This window comes from Ranitomeya variabilis, chromosome 6 (genome assembly GCF_051348905.1).
Source record: "Ranitomeya variabilis isolate aRanVar5 chromosome 6, aRanVar5.hap1, whole genome shotgun sequence".
Lineage (NCBI taxonomy): Eukaryota > Metazoa > Chordata > Amphibia > Anura > Dendrobatidae > Ranitomeya > Ranitomeya variabilis.
Genome location: NC_135237.1, coordinates 413,420,362 through 413,446,711, shown reverse-complemented (window position 1 = coordinate 413,446,711; position 26,350 = coordinate 413,420,362). Strand labels below are relative to the sequence as shown.

The following is a 26,350-nucleotide window of genomic DNA, read 5'->3' as shown; positions in this document are numbered from 1 at the left end:
AAGTCACTTTACTGCTTTTCACAGTCGGCAGAGACACTGGAGCTTCATGGGAACATTTTGGGAAACACATTGGTGAACGATGCAGTATCTATTGTTTTTATTTCAGTCTGTCAGGTATCCTTTTCTGGACTACTTGGGATTTGTTGGATTACTATAGATCTGCACGGTATGTTTTTTTTTTCAAGAAACTAGTGAACGAGAGATAGTGTGGGGAAATCTATATTCAAATTAAGTGTTTTTTTCAGTATGTTTTCATTTTTTGATTACTGGATTAGTAATGGGGGTGTCTGATAGACACCTCTCCATTATTTAGCCAAGGGGTTGATGGCAGCCGTGATTTTTGATAAATCACCACTGTCATAAACCACAACTATCAATACCGTTATTACCATGGCACCAGGGCATTCGGGGAGAGCCGGGCAAAACGCTGCTGTTATCTGGAAAAGATCCAATATCCATGGCCCTTCCCAGCCTGATAACATAAGCCCACAGCGGTCTGGTTGTCCTTGGCTAGTTATCAAAAAATAGGGCGAACCCACATCAATTTTTTTTAATAAATTTATTTATTAGCTAGATATATTTACAATAAACTACACACGCAAGGCACTAATTATATATCTCACAGAAATCTATCCACCCCATATCTATCTATATCTTTGCACATCTAATCTAAATAGAGACAAAAATACGTGGCAAAAAAGGCTTCAAAAACCCATGCAAAAACGCAAGTGAACTGAGGTGTGGCATTCATGCGGAAAATCAGATGCGTGAAAGCCTGAACAAACACTGATCGTAGGATTATACCCTTGTATGACCATAATGTAATATAACTTGATAACCCACATTAGTTTATTATTATTATTTATTTATATAGCACCATTAATTCCATGGTGCTGTACATGAGAAAGGGGTTACATACAGGGTTATAAATATCGTTTACAGTAATCAAGTTTACAGTGACAGACTGGTACAGTGGGGAGAGGACCCTGTCCTTGCGGACTTACATTCTATGGAATAGTGGGGAAGAGACAGAAGGTCGGAGGTGCAGCAGCTCTGGCGGTGGTGAGGCGGCTGCTCTGGCGATGGCGAGGCGGCAGAATGGTTATTGCAGGCTGTAGGCTTTCTTGAAGAGATGGGTTTTCAGGTTCCGTATGAAGGATCCGAGGGTGGAGAATAGTCAGACGTGTTGAGGCATGGAATTCCAGAGGATGGGGGATATTAGGGAGAAATCTGGGAGGCGGTTGAGTGAGGACCGAATAAGTGTGGAGGAGAGTAGGAGGTCTTGGGAGGATCGGAGATTACGTGAGGGAAGGTATTGGGAGATTAGTTCAGAGATGTAGGGAGGGGACAGGTTGTGGATGGCTTTTTAGATCAGTGTTAGTAGTTTGAACTGGATTTGTTGGGGAATTGGGAGCCAGTGGAGGGATTTGCAAAGGGGAGAAGCACGGGAGTAGCGAGGAGAGAGGTGGATTAGCCGGGCAGCAGAGTTGAGGACAGATTGGAGTGGTGCAAGAGAGTTAGCGGGGAGGCCACAGAGGAGGGTGTTGCAGTAGTCGAGGCGGGAGATGATAAGGGCATGCACAAGAGTCTTAGTAGATTGTGGGGTGAGGAAGGGATGGATTCTGGCAATATTTTTGAGTTGGAGGCGACAGGAGGTGGCAAGAGTTTGAACGTGCGGTTTGAAGGACAAGGCAGAGTCTGAACAACTAGCAGCATAGACAAATTATAAAGCCAATTTAGGCTATGTTCACATTTGGCGTTTTTGCGGCGTTTTTTTCATCTGCAGTTTTCGCCAACGTAAAATAAGCTGTATTTTACAGTAGCATCAAAAGCTTTAAAATTCCAGAAATCTCATGCACACAGTTTTTTTTCCTGACTAAAATTGAGCACTGCAGTGGTTTTAAAAATCAGCATGTCTCTTCTTTCAGCATTTTCACGTCATTTTTTTCACCCATAGAAAGCAATGAGAAACATTTTTTTGTGAATAAAACGGAGTTTATTAAACAAGTACTGTAGACAAATTATACATGTAATCCACATCAAAAACACCCTGTTAAAACTCAACAAAAAACAGCAGTTTGAATGGAGTGTTTTTTTATTGCCAAGAGAACAGTTTTGTCTGCAGAAATAAACACTGCGTATGAACAAACTCTTTACACTGTTTAACCCCTTCACAACTGATAACATATTTACGTCATCGGCCGTGTCCTTGCCTGTGATGCAGTCTCTGGCGCAGAGCCCAAATCATTCCCAGCACTTGATGGCTGATTTAATCATCTCATATACCTAAGGGTATGTGCACACGTTCAGGATTTCTTGCAGAAATTTCCTGAAGAAAACCGGAAATTTTCTGCAAGAAATCCGCATTTTTTTTTTTTGCGTTTTTTTTCCGGTTTTTTTGCGTTTTTTTAACATTCTGCAAGCGTAATTAGCTTGCAGAATGCTAAAGTTTTCCAAGCGATCTGTAGCATCGCTTGGAAAACTGACTGACAAGTTGGTCACACTTGTCAAACATAGCGTTTGACAAGTGTGACCAACTTGTTACTATAGATGCTGCTTTTGCAGCATCTATAGTAAAAGATAGAACGTTTAAAAATAATAAAAAAAATAAAAAAAATGCTTATACTCACCCGCAGACATCAGATCTCCTCACCGGCGTCCATTCCTATAGCTGATGTGTGCGCGCAGGGCCTTCCATGACGTCACGGTCACGTGAGCGGTCTCGACCAATCACAGGACAGTGACGTCATTCGGCAAGGTCCTTCTCCGCACACCAGCTACAGGAACCAGCCAGCGTGCAGCACAGAGGCGGGAACACTGCGCTGGACATCGAGGGTGAGTATAGGACTGTTTTTTATTTTATTTCTTATTTTTTGACCACTTATATGGTGCCCAGTGCGTGGAGGAGAGTTTCCTCTCCTCCACCCTGGGTACCAACCGCACATAATCTGCTTACTTCCCGCATGGTGTGCACAGCCCCGTGCGGGAAGTAAGCAGATCAATGGACTCCTAGGTGTGCGGAATCCCCGCAATTCCGCATTTTTAATGAACATGTTGCTTTTTTTTCCGCTATGCGATTTTTTCGCGGAAAAAATCGCAACATTTGCACAAAAAATGCGGAATACCTTGTAAATAATAGGAGGCATATGTTAGCGTTTTTTTCGCGTTTTTATCACGTTTTTATAGCGAAAAAACGCGAAAAAAACGCTAAAAATCCTGAACGTGTGCACATGGCCTAATAGTAGACAGAATAATTAACTGGGTCCAAGAGAAATTGAGCAATTGTAAGTACACAGTGCTATGTAATATGATGATTGAAATACAGTGGTATGTAAAAGTTTGTGCACCCCTGGTCAAAATAACTGTTATAGTGAACAGTCAAGCAAGTTGATAATGAAATGATCTCTAAAAGGCATAATGTTTTCATCTTTTACATTTTAAAAATTACAAAATGGAAAATGGGTTGATGCAAAAGTTTGGCCACCCAGCATGGTTAGTCTCTAGTACCACACCCTTTTGAAAGTATCACAGCTTGTAAACATTTTTTGTAGCCAGCAAAGCGTCTATCAATTCTTGTTTGAGGGTTTTTCAGCCATTCTTCCTTGGCAAATTCTTCCAGTTCTGAGATTCCTGTGTAATTTTGCATGCACTGCTATTTTGAGGTCTAGCCACAGACTTTAAATGATATTCAGATCAGGGGACTGTGAGGGCCATTGTAAAACCTTCAGCTTGTCTCTTTTGAGGTAATCTTTTGTGGATTTTGACTTGTGTTTAGGATCATTATCCCTTTGTAGAAGCCATCCTCTTTTCAACTTCAGCTTTTTTTATAGAATTTGTTGAAATTCTTCCCACTACCCATGAAATGTTCCATTGGCTGCAACACAACCCCAAAGCATGATTGATCCACCCACATGCTTAATGGTTGGCCAGATGTTCTTTTCCTGAAATTCTGTGCCCTTTTTCTCCACATATACCTCTTATCATTGCGGCTAAAGAGTGCTATTTTAAACTTATCGGTCCACAGGACTTCTTTCGAAAATGCATCATGCTTGTTTAGATGTTCTTTTGCATACTGACGCTGAGTTTTATGGTGAGAACGCAGGAGAGGTTTTTTCTGTTGACTCTTCCATATTTGTGCAAAGTCTCTGAACAATAGAACAATGTACCACAACTCCAGAGTCTGCTAAATCTTTCTGAAGGTCTTTTGAAGTCAAACAGGAGTTCTGCTCTACCTGCAATCGTAAAAGCAACTATCACTGAAATTGTGCTTGGTCTTCCAGACCTTATCTTGACCTCCACTCTTTTTATTAACTGCCATTTTTTTATTATATTTCAAACTGAGAAAAGAGCAACTTGAAAAGGTCTGCTATCTTCTTATAGCCTTGTCCTGCTTTGTGGGTCCCCACCATTTTAAGAGTGCTAGGCAGCTGCTTAGAAGAACCCATGGCTGCTGTTTTTGGTACAAGGTTAGAGGGGGCTGGGTTTTATAAAGCTGGAAAATTTGCAGCAGCTGGTCTTTCCTAATAGTGATAGTGAAAAAGCCATAACCATCACACTAATTAAGGTCTGAAACCTTGGTCAAAGTTATTTGAGCACACAAATCTTTAAAAAAAAATTTTTTTGCATAAAACCCAAGGTAAATGTGTCACGGGTTTACAGCGACAGAGGGGAGCAAGAAGACCGCAGCATCTGATTTCTCCTACTAGATGCCCTGATTAGGAGCACTTCTTCATATTAAAAGGGGTAAGACTCATTTACCAGTGCAAGGGTTAATCTGATCAGTTGAGAGCTCCTGGAAGTTTTCCTGCACTAAGGTTATCAGCTGTGTACTGTTAGCCACTCCCGTCTGCTATATAAACTGGGCCCTGGCTAGCACTAATTGCGAGAGCTAGGTTTTGCTGCATGGCTGGTGGTTGTTGGTAGTTGCTATTGGAGAAAGCATTTGGAGGATTTATGTGTGACTGTTGCTAGGTTTTGAGTGTGTGATAATTCCCCTTCTTCTCCAACTTTGGTTTAACCCCATCCTCCACTCCTCAGTGTTTACCTCCGTTATTTATGTGAGTGTATTTGCATGATTGGTATTTTCCTTTAACCCTGTTGGTATTACTTTGTTAGTCTGGTTGGTGTATTACGGAACACTACTACTCTCCTCTTCCCTGAATAAGGGAAGGGTACAGACTGAGGGCGAATTCAAGAGCTAAGGCAAGGTACGTGGCCCTGGCATCTTCACCATCAGAAGTAATTTGGGGAACAGGGCGAGCTAGGGACCCCCTAGTGTTAGGGACAGGGAAGAAGTCCCAGGATCAATAGAGTCATGAAAAAAATGTGTCACATTTAACTTATCCCCTTTTAGAGTTAATTTAATCTTCAACGTGCTTAACTATGCACAGTAACAGTAATTTTGACTAGGGATGCCCCTTTTGCATGCCACTGTATATTAAGAGGATAGAAACTTTAATGGGAGTGCTTCTTTAATGCAGGAAAGGCACTGCCTACCAATTTATTTAGAAATGCATATCTGTGAAAGGAAAAAAGGAACACAAAAGATGAATGCATAATATCAATTTCTCATCAGTCACCATGATCTGCAGAGATGAGAACTGTGATAAAAACGGACATAAAAACACAGAACCCTAAACAAATGTTGAGAAACAGAAAAATATATCTTGAAGCAAATAAATGATCTATGTAAACAATTATTACTTTCCCTGCATATATTAGCTCATCATAATCTCTTGTTCTGCTGAATGTTAGGATACTGATAAAAGCACTGTATGATGAAAGGATGAAGGGGCTGTTTGATTTCAAATGTGATCTGGTAATAGGGTTGCCAACCTATAAAATGAACACATATTATAGAACTAAGACATCCCCTTAAAAAGATGTCAAGTGTTTTGCATACATGTTTATTGAAGGGATTGTCCACTTTCATTTAAAAATGTTGCCTAGACTACTTCTGTTTTAACATGACAAAAGCAAAAAAAATAAAAAATAGTACCTTCTTAGCGTTGCCTTGACCGCATTTTTGAACTGCTCATGAAAACGAAATATGCTATATTAAATAAATGAGCTTTTTACTGAATTTTGATCAATATGTCAATGGTATGCTAGTGCGGCCAAAATGGTCAGGCGGATCTGTTGGTGATGTTAGAAAGGTCTGCTAGTAGAGTTGGTGCAAATTGATACACAGGACCCCATCCATCGGCCATGTCAGTAAGCCGTAATCTATGGCTAACGGACCTGAGCCCTGCTTACTATCTCCCGGCATCAGCAGATCTTCCTTTGCTTAACCGGCCTGGCACAACGTCATCGTTGAGATAAGATGCACATTACTAACGTCGGCCGATGGATTGGAGCCTGTGAATCTATTCACACCAACTCTATTTGCTAATAGTGTCAAAAAGGTCTGCTGGTGAAAAAGGGTTAAAATAGAATTTTAATTTTTGAATTTACACAGGATATGTATAAGGCCGTGGTCAGACGAGTGTATGAAACATCTTCTGAGTTGCGTCCACAAAACGAATGTGTCCATATTTTACGTCCATGTGACACCTGTGAGGCATTCATTTTATACATGTAATAAATGGCGCTTTAATAATAAATAATACATCTATATTTTAAAATGTACATGACCAAATGCAGTTTCCGGTGTTAATAATGGTAATGAATCGGTAAAAATCGGATACTGTGCCGATGATCAGTATGAGATCTGATCTTTTCCTCATTTCTTGCGCACCCATAGATTTGAATAGGCTATTTTCATCCAATGCTCAGAAGAGAATAGTGCATGCTGCAATTTTTTTCATGTGGACACTTCGTAAACGTTAGAAAAGTGTAATCTGAACAGCCCTATTGACCGATTTTTACTCAGACAGCACATCTGTATAATACAGCAGTCTGAACAAGCCCTACAGGAGACAGGGTCTTAAAAATGTTCAAAGACATTGTGGAAACACTTGCTTATCACTCCGATAAGGGATGCCATGCCTTTTTTGCAAAACGCACTTTGAAGGGTAACCTGCAACTCTGACAGCAAGTGAGTGGGAGACTGTGGGAGAAAACCTCAATCATACGCAGCCAAATCAGGTCACAGGGAGAAACCATTTTATTTTCTCTGAGCTCGAGTTCAGAAACAAACAGTGATTTGACTTGGATCCAAAAGCAGCACTAGGTCAACAATCTTCTTAAAAGGGTTTAACTAACCGGTTTATAGATTTATTTTTAGATTAGTGCTGGCTTTTTAGTTTGGAGATGTATACTTAAAAAAAAAAAAAAAAAAAAAAAAAAAAAGTGTAAAAACAGCATTAATGCAGTTCCCAATAAGCAGAATGGTTGTTATATAACATCTCCAGCATTTGGTGCCTATAATATTATTCTGCAAACACAATAGAGCAATTATGAGTGCTAAATATAGAAGTATTATCTGGACATACAACCAGAGACCGTGGATGTGAATGCAGGATAATCTGCCGGTGTCGCTAAGCTCCGAGCGTTCTAAGCATAGTCAGTGCACGCAGATGATGAAAAGAATAAGGACAAAAGGATGTCAAACCTAATTATTAATATGCTAAAACATTAGCTGGGTTATTAATGCAAAATCCAATACTTTGACTTTGCAAAACTTACAACATAGCAATATTTTGTCAGCTGATGATGTCAAGTGTAGACAGACATTACAATTGTGTGGAGTACATGCAGCGGAGAGAATAAAGAAGCCTCGGGAATGAGGTCATGTACAAGTGACTCATCATGGCTGGAATCTCTAATAAGCAGCAGCTTAAATCTGCACACTGAATGGGAAAAACCATCACAGCACCATACAGAAATCCAGAAAGAGACATATTGTATTTTAGCGATTAAATTACCACGAACAGCTCCAGTTGCTTTTGATCAGCCCGTTTTACGCAACCAGATTTGACTGTGTTGTCACATTCATACATCCGTGAATCACATACGTGTTCTATTTGTGACTTTAACAGCTGGAACATGTTTTCATTTAAGTCTATGGATTTCTTCACATGAGAAGAAAAATGTCCAGCTCCACCGAATCCGTGAAGATAATATTTATTCCCAAACTTGTAACATAGAGGGTATAAACTTCATAAACCATGTGGGTGTGAATCTCAACGCGTTTCTGGAGACTAAGCTCCCTTAATCATGACATTTCTTCACATGTCCTTGCTCTTTTATAGACCACTAGATGGTGGCCCGATTCTAACGCATTGGGTATTCTAGAATATGCATGTCCACGTAGTATATTGCCCAGTGACGTAGTATATTGCCCAGTGACGTAGTATATTGCCCAGTGACGTAGTATATTGCCCAGTAACATAGTATATTGCCCAGCCACGTAGTATATTGCCCAGTTACGTAGTATATTGCACAGCCACATAGTATATTGCCCAGTTACATAGTATATTGCCCAGTGACGTAGTATATTGCCCAGTTACGTAGTATATTGCCCAGTGACGTAGTATACAGCACAGAGCCACGTAGTATACAGCACAGAGCCACGTAGTATATTGCCCAGCCACGTAGTATATTGCCCAGCCACGTATGTCACAGGTTAAAAAATAAACATATACTCACCTTCCGAGGGGCCCCTTGTAGTTCTATCACCTGTGTTCGGTTCAGGCGGCAGCTTCCGGTCCGAGGGTGTGATGATGTCGCGGTCACATGACTGTGACGTCATGGTAGGTCCTTCTCGTGCAGGCGCGCAGGGCCTGTGATGACGTCGCGGTCACATGACCGGGACATCATGGCAGGTCCTTGTCGCACACCAACCTTAGCACCGGAACCTGCCGCTTGCATGGACCGGTCACCGGAGCGTCGGAAAGTGAGTATATAATGATTTGTTTTGTTTTTTTTAATTATTTTTAACATTAGATGTTTTTACTATTGAGGCTGCATAGGCAGCCTCAATAGTAAAAACTTGGTCACACAGGGTTAATAGCGGCGGTAACGGAGTGAGTTACCCACGGCATAACGCGGTCCGTTACCGCTGGCATTAACCCTGTGTGAGCCGTGACTGCGGGGAGTATGGAGCGGGCGCCGGGCACTGACTGCAGAGGAGTAGGGAGGGACTAATCGGACTGTGCCCATCGCTGATTGGTCGCAGCAGCCATGACAGGCAGCTGGCGAAACCAATCAGCGAATGAATATCCGTGACGGAAGTTGCCGACAAGGACGGAAGTACCCCTTAGACAATTATATATATATATGTATGTATATATATATATATATATATATATATATATATATATATATATATATATATAGATAGATACCCGCAAAAAAAAATATCACAATTGTCTGTTTCTGATCCATGTCAAGGATTAAAATTACCCATTCAAGTCTAAGAATCTGTGAAAATTAGGCACAGTAAAGTGCGTGTGCTGTCCATAATTAACACTGTAATTGATGGGGGTAGCTTTGCAGCTTTTTCTTCATATGTGAAAAATCACTGATAAAACACGGATGGTTGCAAGAACTGAAACACTGATGAACAACGGCTCATTTTATTTTTTTCATATGATAAAAATCACGGCTGTCTGAATGAGTCCATTAGTAAGGGAGTTGAAATTTGGGCAAATCAAACTTGCAATAGGTAAACTACAGTACCCAATAAGATTATCAAAATAGGGGTTAAAATAAAAATCACATCTGCTGCTGATTTCTCCGCTGCTAGTAGTGATTCCATGGTGGTTTCTATGCATTGTGGCCTCATATAGTGATTTTCTATCCTATGTGACGGAACGTCACCCCAGGGGTTGAGATCAACCAAGACCAGCATGGAAAAATTGTCAGAAGAGGCAAGGTTGTTTTTTTTTGTCTTTATTTAAGAAATACTGCTTAAAGGGGTTACCCCACGAACAAAGTATATTTTAAATCAATGTATCTTTAAATAATAAGATAAAAAATTGAATGTGTTAAAAAAATTATTCTTGTGCAGAGATAATCTTATAAATGTGCCTGAACAGAGCTCCTTCAGTTCATGTTCACCACATACAACAGCTCCTGGCCAGGGAAGGAAGCAGTTAATGAATCACTTATGATAAGTGAGTATACACAAGAAACAGTAGGGAATAGCAGCTGTTGGTTTCTGAAATATCACATTCCCCTGCCTGTTTTATCACAGGAGTGTTTCTGCCATGTATTCAGCCAAATCAATGACATAGGAGCTCCAGTGGCTATCTCCCTTTGCCAGGAGCTCTAGTTTGTGTAGACTATGAAACGGAGCAGTTCTATATGATTGGACACAGCCACTACACAGTACATAGCAGAGACCAACTTAGAAGATTCTCAACGTAGTAATAGTTTTTTAACACATCCAATTGTGGAACTTATTATTCCAAGATCTATTAATTAAAGGGAACCTGTCACCCCGTTTTTTCTGTATGAGATAAAAATACTGTTAAATAGGGCCTGAGCTGTGCATTACAATAGTGTATTTTGTGGACCCTGATTCCCCACCTATGCTGCCGAAATACGTTACCAAAGTCGCCGTTTTCGCCTGTCAATCAGGCTGGTCTGGTCGGATGGGCGTGGTGGTCTGTTTCTTTCCCCAGATCTTGCTTATTTTTCCATTGGTGGCGTAGTGGTTTGCGCATGCCCAAGTGCCGAATCCACTGCACAGGTGAGGAAAAAGAGCGCGATCTGCGCTATTCCCCTGGTAATCGGTGGGGGCAGCCATCTTCCTGTGGCCGCGCGTGCGCAGATGGAGCGCTCTGCTGCCCGGGGCTTCAGAAAAATGGCCATGGGATGCCGCGTGTGCGCAGATGGAGATCGCGGCGGACATTTTCCTGAAGCCGAGATGCGAACACGGCTTCAGGAAAATGGCCGCCGCGATCTCCATCTGCGCATGCGCGGCATCCCGCGGCCATTTTCCTGAAGCCCCGGGCAGCAGAGCGCTCCATCTGTGCACGCGCGGCCACAGGAAGATGGCCGCCCCCACCGATCACCAGGGGAATAGCGCAGATCGCGCTCTTTTCCTTCAGCTGCGCAGTGGATTCGCCTGTTGGGCATGCGCAGATCACTACGCCACCAACGGAAAGATGAGCAGGATCTGGGGGAGAAACAGCGATGTCACCACGCCCATATGACCAGACCAGCGTGAGTGACAGCCCAAAACGGCGACTTTACAAAGGTATTTCGGCAGCATAGGTGGGGAATAAAGGCACAAAAAACACACTAGTGTAAAGCACAGCTCTGCCCCTATTTAACGCTATTTTTATCTCAGAGAAATGATCCAGCTGGAAGTGGAGGCAGTTCAGACTTTGTGGGACTTTATTAGACAACTAAAGCGATAAATAGTTCTTCAAAAAGAAAAATGTTTACATAGCAAACACCTGGCACACCAGTGAGGAGGATCAACGCGTTTCAACTAAGAAGTCTTACTCATGATCTAATCATGATCAGATCATGAGTAAGACTTCTTAGTTGAAACGCGTTGATCCTCCTCACTGGTGTGCCAGGTGTTTGCTATGTAAACATTTTTCTTTTTGAAGAACTATTTATCGCTTTAGTTGTCTAATAAAGACCCACAAAGTCTGAACTGCTTCCACTTCCAGCTGGATCATTTCTCTGTTTGTCTTCATTTGCTGTGGGCGCTCACCCCGAACTGTGCTGGGCGTTGGCAGGTCTGGGGATTTCGTCTAAGACCGGTAAGCTGACTACATTCCTTTTTTCTTCTATTTTTATCTCATCTTGAAAAAACGGGGTGACAGGTTCCCTTTAAAATGAAGCTTGTTGGTGGGCCAACCCACTTAGGCGCACAGGGAAATTGGCAGCAAAACTACAAAGTGTGAATATAATTTTTGTATACACAATGTATTTTTTTATGTGGGTGTCATGTGTTAGTTTCCTGAGCTCTTTTTTGACTGGCGGCAGGAGGATTTTGAGCATTTTCCGGCATTTTATGCTTGCAGTTTCCAGTCTTTTTTATTCCATTTAACAAGAAAGAAATCAAAAATGCTTGTGAAACGCTCAAAAAGATGCCAGGGATTGTCTTGAACCTTCCTATTGACTTCTATTAAACAATATAACTTGTCTTCAGAGCAGAAAACTTCATTTTACTTCTTTTAACTGCAAGGCATTTTTAGAACCCCAACATGGTTATAAGATGCTAAAAGGACTGACCATATGAGGAAAAAAGTATTGTAGTTTTTACATAGAACTGCATAAATTGAGCTTTTAGATTTTAGTTCGTGGTTTTTCAGAGTGGAATCCACCTGAAAAAGACGTTGCATGCATGTGTGTGACCTAAGGGGCTCAATGACTCGAACAAGGGCCAGATCTCAATTATCTCAATGATTCTGACAAGGGCCATAAGGCTTGATGACTCAGTCAGCACATGATCTGAAGTTGTTAGCATCTACCAAAAATGGTCCAACGATGGATGAAGTATAAACTACTGTTAGGCTCGTAGGTGCTCACAGCTCATTCATACATGTTGGTAACACGGTCTGGTCTGATGCCACAGTAAATATATGGTAGAACAAACAGCTTAAAAAATAATGCTGACTTTGCAAGAACGGTGTAAGAATGTGTTGGCTACACATGTGGGCTGCATGGCCACAGACCCGATCTTTAGTTCTGGCATTTAGTAACTTAACACATACCAGGTATTTAAAGGGACTCTGTCAACTGAATTTGGAGGGAACAATTTTCAGCCACAGGGGCGGGGTTTTCTGGTTGTTTGATTCACCCTTTCCTTACCCGCTGGCTGCATTCTCTGTCCTCAATAGTACACGCCTGCGTAAGGCAAGATTGCCTTGTGCAGGCATGTACTATGGAGGACAGAGAATGAACTTCAATCCAATATTGCAGCCAGCGGGTAAGGAAAGGGTGAATCAAACACCCGAAAACCCCGCCCCTGTGGCTGAAAATTGTTCCCTCCAAATTCAGGTGACAGAGCCCCTTTAAAGAGGATTTTCACCTATTTTTTTTTTTACTATTTTAAAGCAGATACTGATATTTACAGTATTTTATTTTATGATTGTAGTAGATAGTTTATGCTATTTTCGATGTTTGTTTATGGCAGCACCCATCTTGCCCAAGATTCTGTTAACAGTATTCAGTACTGTGATATGCTTTACAACAGCCACAAAAACTACTGGAAACAATAGTATGGAGATGTTCATTGATTTCTATGGGAAATTATTCTAGGAATGTACTGTGACCTGTGCAGAAATCATTGTGCAGTGAGGGAGAGCTGTGTCTATCACCTTTTTGTCAACAGTAGCAAGAAAATAAGTTAAGAAAGCAGCACTGCAGAATCATTTTGAAAAAATATAGTGTTTATTCCGAGCATGCAAGGTATTTCAATATATCTGGGAGATCCCTGCCAACCACCTTTTTTAATTTTTTAATCTTTAATTTCATACTGTTAAGTGCGTGCATTGACCGCAGTGACAGCTGCTGTATAAACCCCTTTCTGAAATGATGTTATGGTTATACTGCTCACATCTACTGTATTTTGACTGGTAAAATCCTTTATCTACATATAGGTGTTAAGTTTCATGGTAGTTTTCCCAGTTAGGATAATTAGATGAGTGCTGAGAAGTGATCCAACAGAACAGTAAATGCCAATGTACCGTTGTGTGACAAGAGTGACAAAGCATAAAACCAGGCTTTTGATATATAGTTACATATCTATAAAAAATCATCAGAATTTAAAAAAATATATTTTCAACATAAAAAAAGCTTAAAGATCCATTCATAAAGATTAAACAGCGGCACGATACAACCGCCAATCGGCAGTTATTTGAATGCCTGTTTATACTGGCAGACCAAAGTAAACGATGTGCACTAAGCAATCTACAGATGTGTGAAAAAATGTTTGCCCCCTTCCTGATTTCCTATTCTTTTTGCCCAACCAGTTATTAGGTTTAGGGGGCAATCGCTTTTTCACACAGGGCCCTGTAGGTTTGGATTTCTTTTTCTCTTAATAATAATAAAGACCTTAATTTAAAACTGCATCTTGTGTTTACTTGTGTTATCTTTGTCTAATATTTACATGTTTGCTGATCTGAAACAGTTAAAGGGAACCTGTCAGCAGGATTGTGCTGAGTAACCTACAGACACTGTCAGGTTGGCACCATTATAATGAATAAACAGATGAAGGAAAAAGAAGTGTGTATGGAACAGTACGGATAACCAAAATATGATGCAATTAAGTTTATTAAACACAAAAGTAGAACCAACAACAATTAAAAATACTTTAAAAAGCCAAAGGGTTAGTATACACAGATACACAGTCCATGTCACGACTGACTATCCCCCTCCACTGTGCGTACTGGGGACAGGTACTGAAACACCTACAATGCAATAACTAAGACATCAAAAAATGCTAAGATAATGCAGAAATGCAGCAGAAAATCTCAACAAGAGCAGCGTTCAATCCGCAGCTAATCAGGATGTAATCCGGACACATACACTAAGTGGTGTGCAGTCCTTAATAAATTCAGTGCATTTTCTCCAGACATTCTCGAACTTAAAGTTGTCAAAAGGGCTCTTTCACACATCCTGATATTTCCAGTACTGAAAAAAACAGTACCGGAGATATCCGTGTCAGTGTGTTTAATTTGTGTGGCATACATGTGGCAACCGTGTGCCGCATCAGTATCACAAGTACCGGCGCCATGCTGTTCCCCGACGCTGGGTGCTGAAGACGGCTCTCAACACTGTTCCCTGCTCATGCTGCAATCAGCACTAGGAGGGGACAATGTTGAGAGTTGTGTTCAGCTGATAATAGCGAGAGCAGGAGGCGGCAGATGGGAGTATTCATCAGCTGGCGCCGTAAATAAATAAATTTAATAAAAAAAAAAAAAAAAAAAAAAAAAACGGTGTGAGTTTCCCTGTATTTTTGATAACCAGCCAGGCATAACTCACAGCTGGGAGCTGCAACCCTCAGCTGTCAGCTTCAGCAAGATTAGTTATCAAGAATAGAAAGGTCCCCATGCCGTATTTTAAAATTCTTTAAATAGATAATTTTAAAAACCGGTTTGGGATCCACCTCACTTTTGACAACCAGCAAAGCTAAAGCAGACATCTGGGGGCTGGTATTCTCATGTTGCTAAGGGGCCATAGATATTGCGCTGCCCCAGAAAAGCCACATCTATTAGATGCGCCAAATCTGGCGCTTTGCCCGGCTCTTCGCACTTGCCCTGTGGCAGTGGCAAATGGGGTTCATATTTGTGGTGTTGGCATCACCTTTGTATTGTCCAGCGACATCAAGCCCAATGGTAGAAATTGACATGTTATGGATTTGAAACATGCACCGCAGGTCAGTTTATGCCGAGTAATAAAAAAAAAAACACAGTGGCCATGAGATTTCTATTAATTTCCTCCATTGTGCTGGAACTGTAATATGCTGCGTTTTTGACGCAGCGGCAAAAACTCATTAGAAACCCATTGTGGGCACACAGACGAAAACGGTTTTAATCCGATTTAAATCAAAGATAGCTATGCTGTGCCCCACTCCATACTTCAGGAAAAATACAGCTAGGGAATCTGCAGACTCATACACATCTCTAGTGAATAGGTTATTTTTATTTTTTATTTTTTTTTAAATAAATGTACATGTCACCTAAAGGCATAAAGAAGACATCAGTACCTCCTCCGGCAGGCATGTCACACTAATTTTCATTGCTAAAGCAGAGCTTGTTAAAAAAAAAGGTGATAATTTCCATTTAATCAATTCAGCTGCCATCTCATACCTACTAATTGAGAATTGAGTCACCTAACTAACTGCTGTGAACAACCCAGAACACAAAAATGGAATCCAGTCATCTGTGCAGAGAAAATACAAGAAGATTCACAGTAGAATAAAACAGAAGTTTGGCTAGCATTTTGCATAAGTTCAGACGAGCACCAAAATTACTGGCCAAATTGTAACTGGCGCCATCTACGGCTCCTGCAGGAGCTGCCGGCTATTGGTACAGGCACTGATCTGTCTGTAAAATGGACAACACAAGTGCATATGCGATTTTTATTCCAACGTGAGAAAATCACTTGCACACCACTCCATGGGCTAATACTACTCTACCAACATTGCGGACGCACACAGCCCTCTGACGGAGAATACGTCCGTCCGAGTGTTGAAAAGCGAAGAAAGGACAAAGAGAAAACATATAAAGGAAAGATCTCCATTTCTTTCATGTTTTGATTTTTGTTGGCTGCGCTCCTGGCTGTGGCTAATAAATACTAATGCAAAATACAAACCAAAATGCCACCATGTGAAAGTGACCTACCACTAATTTCTGAGGAGAAAATGGATTACATGACTGGATTTATCTACAGAAACTAATGTAGTCAGAAGATAAATGTATGTCGGGCAGCACGGTGGCGCAGTGGTTAGCACAGCAGCCTTGCAGCGCTGGAGTCCTGGGTTCTATTCCACCTTGGACAACATCTGCAAAGAGTTTGTATGTTCTCTCTGTGTTTGCGTGGGTTTCCTCCGGGCACTCCGGTTTCCTCCCACATTCCAAAGACATACTGATAGGGAATTTAGATTGTGAGCCCCATCGGGGACAGCGATGATAATGTGTACAAACTGTAAAGCGCTGCGTAATATGTTAGCGCTATATAAAAATAAAGATTATTATTATTATTATTATGTTTTTTTGCTCAGGCACGTATAGTATGGCATCCAGAGCTCTTGTTTATGGGTGAAATAAGTGTGTTTCCAGCTTCTTGATATGAATGACTTCTTTCTACTGCCATCTTCCAACATCCATATAAAGCAGGGGTCTCAAACATGCATATGGTCCTCCTGAGACAATCGCGTCCATCTTAGCAACTCGGACGCACATTCAATTGAAATGTATTGTGGAGCATAGCCCATCTCCCTGCATGGAAAGATCAATCAGATGCCAGCTGCTGATGTCGGCGTCCCTTCATGACGTCATTGCGGAGAGTGCCGGCTGTGGAGGTGGAAGAGGACGCTGTTCGCCAAGGGAGCGAAGTCAGGAGAGAAGACATTTCTTTATGAGTATGTAAAGAGCAGCAGAATGGGGGACGTTGTTACAAGAAGGGGACAAGAATGGGGACATTTCTATAAGATGGAGACCTTACTATATGGTGGCAACCAGGATGGGGGACATTAATTACAAGACAGAGGACATTATTACATGCTGAAGGACGTTATTGCTGGACAGGGGACATTATTACAGGCTGAGGGACATTATTACAGGACGAGGAACATTATTACAAGAAAGGGGACATTATTACAGAACAGGGGGATATTATTAGAGACACTTTCTCTGTCCCGTCTGACAGTTTTTAAAATAAAAAGTTAGGATGTGGCAAGGAAGAACACTTTTTCAAATTTTATAAAAGGTCTATGTTATTTTTACTTTTTACATGTTATTGTGCGCAAGCCATGAGGAAAAGTGTTTTATAAACTTAACACGTTACACCGTGCGTAATTTTAACAACATTTTCAATAATTTGTTTACGACATGCGTAATCCCAATACTCCTTCACAGAGTTACTTTATACCTCATTCAGACCTCTGTATTTTTTCATGGACACAAAATGGTGTCATTGGTGTTTTGGAACCGAGTGTCATCAGTGTGTCATCAGATAAACTATAAGGGTATGTGCACACATTGTAGATTTCCTGCGGATGCGCAGCATTTTTTACGGTGCAGAAACGCTGCAGATCCGCAAGTGATTTATAGTACAATGAAAATCAATAGTAAAAAAAACGCTGTGCTAATGGTGTGGAAAATTCGGTGCGGAAACGCTGCGGATTAAAAGTAGTAGCATGTCACTTCTTTTTTGCGTATCTGCAGCGTTTTTGTACCCATTCCATTATAGAAATCCTCAGGGGTAAAAAACGCAAGAAATCCGCAAAAAATCCGTAGCAAATCCGCACAAAAAAACGCATCAAATCTGCACCTGCATTTTCTGCCAAGCGTTGCAGAATCCACACCAGAAATTCCTAAGCTTAATCCGCAACATGTGCACATAGCCTAAAGCTTCTTTTTGTAACGTTAATCACAGACAGCGTATGGACTGCACACTGATGCCATTTGTGCGCCTGTATGTGATTTTCTCGGACCCATAGACTTGTATTAGCATTCTCCATCCATGATGCCAGTAAAAAAACTGACATCTATGTGATTTTGGCAAAAACGCATAGTCTCCCCCCCAAAAAAACTGACATGTGAACAACCCCATAGACTATCATGGGTATGCATTCAATCTGTAAAAATCACAGACAGAACATGTACGTGAAACACGGATATCTGAATGAGGCTTTAGAATTAAGTTTTTAACTAGTTCTTTAAATTGCGGGAGAAGAGAAGAGTAACACTAAGTTCATTCAAGCATTGTATAAAATACATAATAAATACTATTGTTTCATCGATCAATATCATACCCAGAACCAGTGTTACAAGGCGGATTCACTATGTGTAAATGTGTATAAACAAGCCGCCAAGGTTCAGGGAAATTTTATATGTAACCCATATAAATGTGGTTACAGCTAAAATTTGACTATTATTATTTTCGTTTCTCAGACACATGATCATAAATAAAGGAGCTTACCTCTACCTCGCATGTGTATTCGGAGCCGTCAAGAAGCGCGACTTTAGCCTGCATGTTTTTGGGTCTTTTTGCAGATTTCAGAGGTGATTTGGAAAGCTTGCTGGAAACAGATTTCTGAGAGACTTTGTCGTCTTCAAGTTGCTGATACTCAAGTTGTTTTGCAGCAGCAGCCTCTTTATCCCAGTCTTTGTCCGAGTTCTGCAAAGAGAAAATTGGCAGATCAGGTTTCGCTCAGAAGGCGTGAAGGTGTTATTCAGGATCCTTGTGAAGGTGTAAATGACACCATCTATTGCTAACAGTTTAGCTAAAAACGTTGCACTCTTCTAGTTCACCCGATCTAAAAATGCAAGACAGCAAGAAACAAGGTGCTGTGGTTTATGGCCCTTAAAAGTGACAGAAAAAAACCTAGAGGAAAAAGGCAGCTTCTAATGAATAAAATCTGTTGGGAAAAAGAAATAGGAATAAAAAGACATCATTGTATAGCTTCACTGTCTTTCAAAAAGCAATGTTTAACCCCATTAGTGAAAAGGCCGATTTTGACCTTAATGACCAAGCCACTTTTTACAATTCTGATCAGTGTCACTTTATGAGGTAATAACTCGAACGCTTCAACAGATCTCATTGACTCTGAAACTGTTTTTTCGTGACATATTGTACTTCATGATAAGTTTCTTCAATAGGACTTGCGTTTATTTATGAAAAGAACGAAAATTTGGCAAAAATTTTGAAAGTGTTGCCATTTTCAAACTTTTTATTTTTGTGACCTTAAATAAGAGTTAAATCACACAAAATAGTTAATAAATAACATTTCCCACGTTTACTTTACATCGTCACAATTTTGTAAACTTTTTTTTTTGTCAGGACGTTATAAGGGTTAAAAGTTAACCAGCGATTTCTAATTTTTCCAACAAAATTTCCAAAACCATTTATTTATGGACCGCATCACATTTTAAGTGACTTTGACAGGTCTATATGACAGAAAATACCCAAAAGTGACACCATTCTAAAAACTGCACCCCTTCAAGGTACTCAAAAACACATTCAAGAAGTTTTTTAACCCTTCAGGTGCATCATGGGAACAGAGGTAATGTGGAAGGAAAACATTAATATTTAACTTTTCTCACAAAAAAAAAATACTTTAGACCCAAACTTTATTTTCACAAGGATAACAGGAGAAAATGGACCACAAAATTCATTGTGCAATTTCTCCTGAGTAATGGGATACCCCATATATGGGAGAATACTACTATTTAGGCGCACAGCAGGGCTCGGAAGGTAAGGAGCACCGTTTGACTTTTTAAACACAAAATTGTCTGGAATCGATGGCGGGCACCATGTCACTTTGGATAGCCCCCGATGTGCCTAAACAGTGGAAACCCCCCACAAGTGACCCCATTTTGGAAACCACACCCCTCAAGGATTTTATCCAGGGGCATGGTGAGGATTTTGAACCCACAGGTACGACACAGAATTTGATAGCATTAGGTCGTTATATTGAATATGTCGTTATTAGTGTTTGAGCACAAGTGCTTGCTACTCCAGTTTGCATCGGGCGCTCGGGTATGTATCAAATATCACGGGTGCTGGAGTGACATACCTGAGTCTCTGCCCCTCGTGGCTGTTAGACAACTAAAAAAAAAAAAAACAAGCGGGGATCTGTGACAATTGGTACATACCAGAGTACCCGATGCAAACTCAAGTAGCAAGCACTTGAGCTCAACACTAGCATTCATATCGTCATTACTTTTTTTTTACTTTTGAAAAAACACCCAATCCTAGCACAATCTTAACAGTAACCCTAACACAACTCTAACACAACCCTTAGCCCAACCCTAAACCAACACTAACCCTAGCACAACCCTAACCCCAAAGAATGGAAAAAATTACAATTTTGTTTGATTTTAGCATTTTTATGTAAATAAGGGGGTGACAAAGGGGATTTTGATTTACTATTTTTTTTACATTGATCACTGTGATAGGGTCTAGCACCATCTTCCAGGAAGATCAAGCGGAGGGCCGGGGGAGGGAGTAGCAGGGCTCGGGGATGGCAGAGGTACCGGGGAGGCTCAGGGCACCCCATTTCTATCTTCTCTGATATGCTAGATCATATCAGAAGAGAAATTGTAAATCAGTCTTTTGTAATCGCCACAATTCAGTGAATAATGGTGATCATGACTGGGGACCGTAAAAACCGACCTTGATCATGTTCTCAAGAGTCTCAGCTACCCCCAGTAGCCGAAACCCTGAAGATTTTCCGACCCTGAGGGGTGCTATATCCTTATTTCTCAGCGCCGTTAAAAAGTGGCGCTGAGGGATAAGTACCCTTAATTGCTGCTGTTAAAATGCGTATCGGCAGTCGTTAAGGGGTTAATCGATACAAATTGTGTTCAATTCTTTAGCAGCGATTTTTAGAAATTGCTAAGTAATGCCTGTCAGAGCAGACCCTAGCACATCTTCACTGTACTCATGGAGCACGCAGGTTACATTTAATACTATATTAGTACAGAAAAAGAAAAGAACAATAAAGAACACCATTGGGGGCCATGCTCCTCTAGCTAACAGCGGCGAAATTAGGAAAAAAGATTAGGTGTGACCAAGGGCTAAATGTGCATGGAATACACAAAAAAGCAAAACTGTTTAAAATAATATTTTATTTAACTGTAAGTTCTGTTTTCCTTTACAATTCAGAAGCAGCAGTGAACAACTGGCAGCACATTCCCAGATGTCATTACTGAGTAACCTTCCCATTATCTTTTTGAAATGCAATGGAAAAAATTAATTTTTGAAACAGTTTTGCATTTCTGATATAAACACTCAAGGACGTTCAAGAACCTGCCCGTTCCCAATACTGCTATTGAAATCTTCACTGACAATGAATATCTTGAAGATGAGCCTGTTGTCAGCCTTCTGTACTTGAAGTCTCCTTTTATTTTGCTGTTCTAGTTTTCCCTCATGGTATCCAAATTTAAACGAGTAGTTCTGTACCTGTCAAAACTCCTGAAGGGACTTGTAAAACATGGGAGACAAGCGTGTTACATTTTGTCTCAACACCAGGCTTGTCTCTTTTTTCCTCTCCGAAAGGTTTAATTATCCGCAGCACAAACCATTCATGGACTTGGCTTGAGGTTCTGCCACATTTTTCACTAGCAGGTGTTACTAATTTCATTTAATAGACCTTGAGCAGTGGAATAAGGGCATCTTTATCATTACAAATTGTGTCCTACAGCAGTCACCAGTAATCTGAACAAGATCATAACATCGCTCTTTAGTGATATGGATGGCATTATTTTCTGCCTGTTAAAAAGATGAGTTTTCATACAGTGTATATTGTATGTGTTTTACTTATTTCTATTAACTATTGACACACAATGGGCCCATTTAGACAGGCTGACCACATCTGCTATACGATTGCCTATCAGCTACAAGGAGCCATGCGGCAGTCATTTAATGGCCTGTCTAGAAAGTCAGACTCCACATCCATATGCACAAAACGATCATTAATATACTAGAAATGATTATTCCCGATTATCAGCTGGTCTAAATGGGCCCATCACAAAATATCATAAAAGGATAATGCAACATTTACTGAAATAAACCAGGATTCACTTCATCATTATGTGTAGTAATGGAGTGTAATCTATATATACTCAGCTGTGTTTCCTACAGGCTTTTGCTGCCTTTACTTTCAGTATTTGGTCAGTATGTTTCATCAGTATTTGTAAGGCCTGTCCCACACGTCCAGATAATTCCGGTACCGGAAAAAATCGGTACCGGAGTTATCCGTGTCCGTGTGCCCGTGAGCTCACGTAGGCCATACGTGCAGCACATGTGTGCCGCCCGTGTGCCGAGTGGGTACCACACGGAGCATGCAGGAGACAGCGCTAAAGTTTAGCGCTGTCCCCTGCATCGTGCTGATGCCGCGATTCATATCTTCTGTGCAGCAGCGTTTGCTGCATAGAAGATATGAATAATAGTGTTTAAAAGAAAGATCTATCTGTCCGCCGTCCTCCCACCCTCTGTGCGCCCCCCCGCTGTTCTGAAAATACTCACCCGCTTCCCTCGTTGGCTGTCGCTGCTTCCTGTCCTGGCTGCACCGTCTCCTGTATGCGGTCACGTGGGGCCGCTCATTTACAGTCATGAATAGGCGGCTCCACCCCTATGGGAGGTGGAGCCGCCTATTCATGACTGTAATCGGCGGCCCCACGTGACCGCATACAGTAGAAGATGCGGCCAGGAAAGGATACTGCGAGGGAGGCGGGTGAGTATTTTCAGAACAGCGGGGGGGGGGGGGGGGGAGGGGGCCCTGTTTCGCACAGGGGGTGGGAGGGCGGGGGACGGATTGATCTTTCTTTTAAACACTATTATTCATATCTTCTATGCAGCAAACGCATACTGTCCCGGGGTGCAGAGCACTGAGCATTCCGGCAACTGCCATTCAGATTGCAAGCATCGTATGACGTCCCTGCCATGCGCTGCTTACAAGCATAAATCAGCTGCTGGCACCGGAACAAGACGCTGTGAGGGAGCACCGGGAAGGTAACAGTAACTTTTTTAAGGCTATATGCACACGTTGAAGATTTTACTGTGGAATTTTCTGTGCAGATTCTGCATTGCAGGTCAGAATCTGCACTTTTTTTGGCATGTGCACATGTAGCAGATTTTTGTGTGGATTTCTTCCTTTTTTAACCCCTGCAGATTTCTATTATGGAATGGGTGAATAAACGTAGCAGATCTGCAAAAAGAATTGACATGGTCCTTTTTTGAATCTGCTGCGTTTTCCATATCGATTTTTCCACACCATTAGCACAGCATGTTTTTTGCCATTGATTTAAATTGTACTGTAAATCAGTTGCAGATCTACAGCGTTTTTGCTCGGGAGAAAATGCAGCAGATCCGCAGGAAATCTGCAACGTGTGCACATACCTTAAATGTTTCCTGATGGGGCCATGCATACAGGATGGGGGCCAATCATATCAGGATAAGGATGGGGCCATGCATAACAGGATGGGAATGGGGGTCAATCATACCAGGATGCTAAAGAGAAGTGAATATTAATTTCTCTTTAGCAGCAGGGCACAGGAGTTAGCCACAGCCGCCAGCTCCTGCCTCTGTGACCTGCTGCTCTGCCGATGCCGGTCACCCACCTTCCCTACCAGAGCCGCTACATCTGGACTACAAGACGCAGCCCCCATTTTCCTCCACATTTTTGGCGGAAAAAATGTGTTTTATAGTCCAAACAATACTGTAGGTCATAGGAAGCTGAATAAAGTGATCTATTGATATCTGCGATCCAATTGATTATTAAAGAGAACTCCATTTTTTATATTTAAATGAGCTGCTAAGGACTATGGGCCAGACACCGATCTCCAGAGAATATGCCTCCAGAGACTACTTTAAATAAAAGGGGAGCGTTATCAGTGTGAGACATACAACTAAAGTAGTACAGTAGAATTAAACTTTGTCTCCTTACAAACACGCTTGCTGCAGCTCACACAGCTCTGCTGTATAGCAACACTGTTTGCCAGTGACTTGGAAGTGGAGAGGAAACTGCAGATGTGTCAGTTATAATCAGATACAGCTCTGCAGTGAGATTAGGAGAGCAGAGAATAGACATTACACACCACACTGATAACTCCCCCTTTTAATAAAAATAATCTCTGGAGGCAGTTTCTCTTGCAGATCAGTGTCCGGCCCATAGCTTGGAATAGCTCATTTACATACAAGAAAAAGATGGATTTCTCTGGAATAAGACATTGGATAGCAGATATCAAGGTATCAGTTCATTCAGCGTCCTATGACCAATTATATGGACAGCTTAGGAGGGTTAATCTTACTGGCAGATGCCCTTAAAATACATTGAATATTCACTATCAAATATCAAATCCCTCCCAGAGTGAGCGGACAATACAATACGATACACTTTATTGATCACAGGTAAATTACGGTATTATAGCAGCAATACGAACAGCAGTACATAAAATATTAGGACACAAATCTAGCACAAGTATACCAACATTACATAACAAATAAATGTGGGTAGTTCAGGTATATAAGTTACTGTTAATTGACATTAGTACACCTGCAATCAGTCATTGCTGTCTACCACCCTTAGGGTACTGTCACACAGTGCCATTTTCATCGCTACGACGGTACGATTCGTGACGTTCTAGCGATATCCATACGATATCGCAGTGTCTGACACGCAGCAGCGATCAGGGACCCTGCTGAGAATCGTACGTCGTAGCAGATCGTATGGAACTTTCTTTCGTCGCTTGATCACCCGCTGACATCGCTGGATCGTTGTGTGTGACAGCGATCCAGCGATGTGTTCGCTTGTAACCAGGGTAAACATCGGGTAACTAAGCGCAGGGCCGCGCTTAGTAACCCGATATTTACCCTGGTTACCAGCGTAAACGTAAAAAAAACAAACAGTACATACTCACATTCCGGTGTCTGTCCTCCGGCGTCTCAGCTTCTCTGCACTGTGAGCGCCTGCCAGCCGGAAAGCGAGCACAGCGGTGACGTCACCGCTGTGCTTTCCGGCTATGGTGCTTACACAGTGGAGAGAAGCAGAACACCGGGGGACAGACACCGGAATGTAAGTATGTACTGTTTGTTTTTTTTACGTTTACGCTGGTAACCAGGGTAAACATCGGGTTACTAAGCGCGGCCCTGCGCTTAGTAACCCGATGTTTACCCTGGTTACCCGGGGACTTCGGCATCGCTCCAGCGCCGTGATTGCACAGTGTGACCGCAGTCTACGACGCTGGAGCGATAATCATACGACGCTGCGACGTCACGAATCGTGCCGTCGTAGCTATCAAAATTGCACTGTGTGACAGTACCCTTAGGAATTCATTATACTTCCCCATAGCAGTAGGTACAAACGATTTCCTGAATTTCTCCTTCATGCACCTTGGTAGGATTAGACGGCTGCTGAATGTGCTTCTGCTTCAAGAACAGCTTCTTCTGAATCCTCCACTACCTCCTCAAAAGAGTCCAGATGGAGGCCAACAGCCGCGCTTGCCTTCTTGATAAGTTTGTTGAGCTTATTAGCGTCAGATACTCACACACTACTGCCCCAGCATATGATAGCAAAAAAAATGGCGCTCGCCACAACGGACTGGTAGACAAGGAAATCAAATTAGCTATACATAATTCAAAGTACAAGGTTTGAGGATAGTCTCAGAAGGGATATAAAAGTTTAATCCCAGGAAACGCTCTCCATTTCCTCCAAATTCTATATTTAGTCAGGGCTTTCTGTTTTTAACTATAAGACCAACTTCAAATTCTTCATGAATTCACACATATTTGGAGGGAAGGAATAGTTTATATATATATATATATATATATATATATATATATATATATATATCGTACTAACTTGACTTTCGAAAGATACACTCATTTTCTTCCTGTTTTCAAGTCTCTTGACTTCAATTTAAAATCATTGCCAAGTGGGCCTTCACTTTAAATACCACATGTAGGAAGGTTATCTTGTATTAATGGCTTTATTGCCATAACAACATGTAATAACCTTTGTGAACTCACACAGCTCGGATCTCCTACTCCCCTTATCTCTTGCACTCCCTCTGCTCCGCTCCCCTCAAGCTCCTCTCTCTGCCTTGAACTATTGTGCATGTTCAGTAAAGGGAGGAAAATATTCCAGTAGAAAATTGTATTTAATATTTTATACGTTAATCAGGAATTTTTTTTTAGCTGAGAACCTGGACATTTTCTATTTCTAGTCTTAGAGACTTTAGTGTATCATTTAGAGCAGTGGAAAACCTATTTT

The 26,350-nt window shown here is 41.4% G+C and overlaps 1 protein-coding gene across 50 annotated transcripts in view; it reads right to left on the bottom strand.

The window, feature by feature from the left end:
• EPB41L3 (erythrocyte membrane protein band 4.1 like 3) overlaps window positions 1-26,350 on the bottom strand; it is a 431,238-nt gene that overhangs the window by 182,396 nt on the left and 222,492 nt on the right. For 47 of the 50 annotated variants that reach the window (XM_077270260.1, XM_077270286.1, XM_077270246.1 and 44 more), the window contains one exon: window positions 18,556-18,753. In XM_077270260.1, coding sequence (XP_077126375.1) covers window positions 18,556-18,609 — 54 coding nt within the window. In that variant the 5' untranslated portion in view covers window positions 18,610-18,753. The remainder of the gene's footprint in view (window positions 1-18,555; window positions 18,754-26,350) is intronic. The other 3 variants (XM_077270288.1, XM_077270239.1, XM_077270253.1) reach the window with 1 other exon arrangement.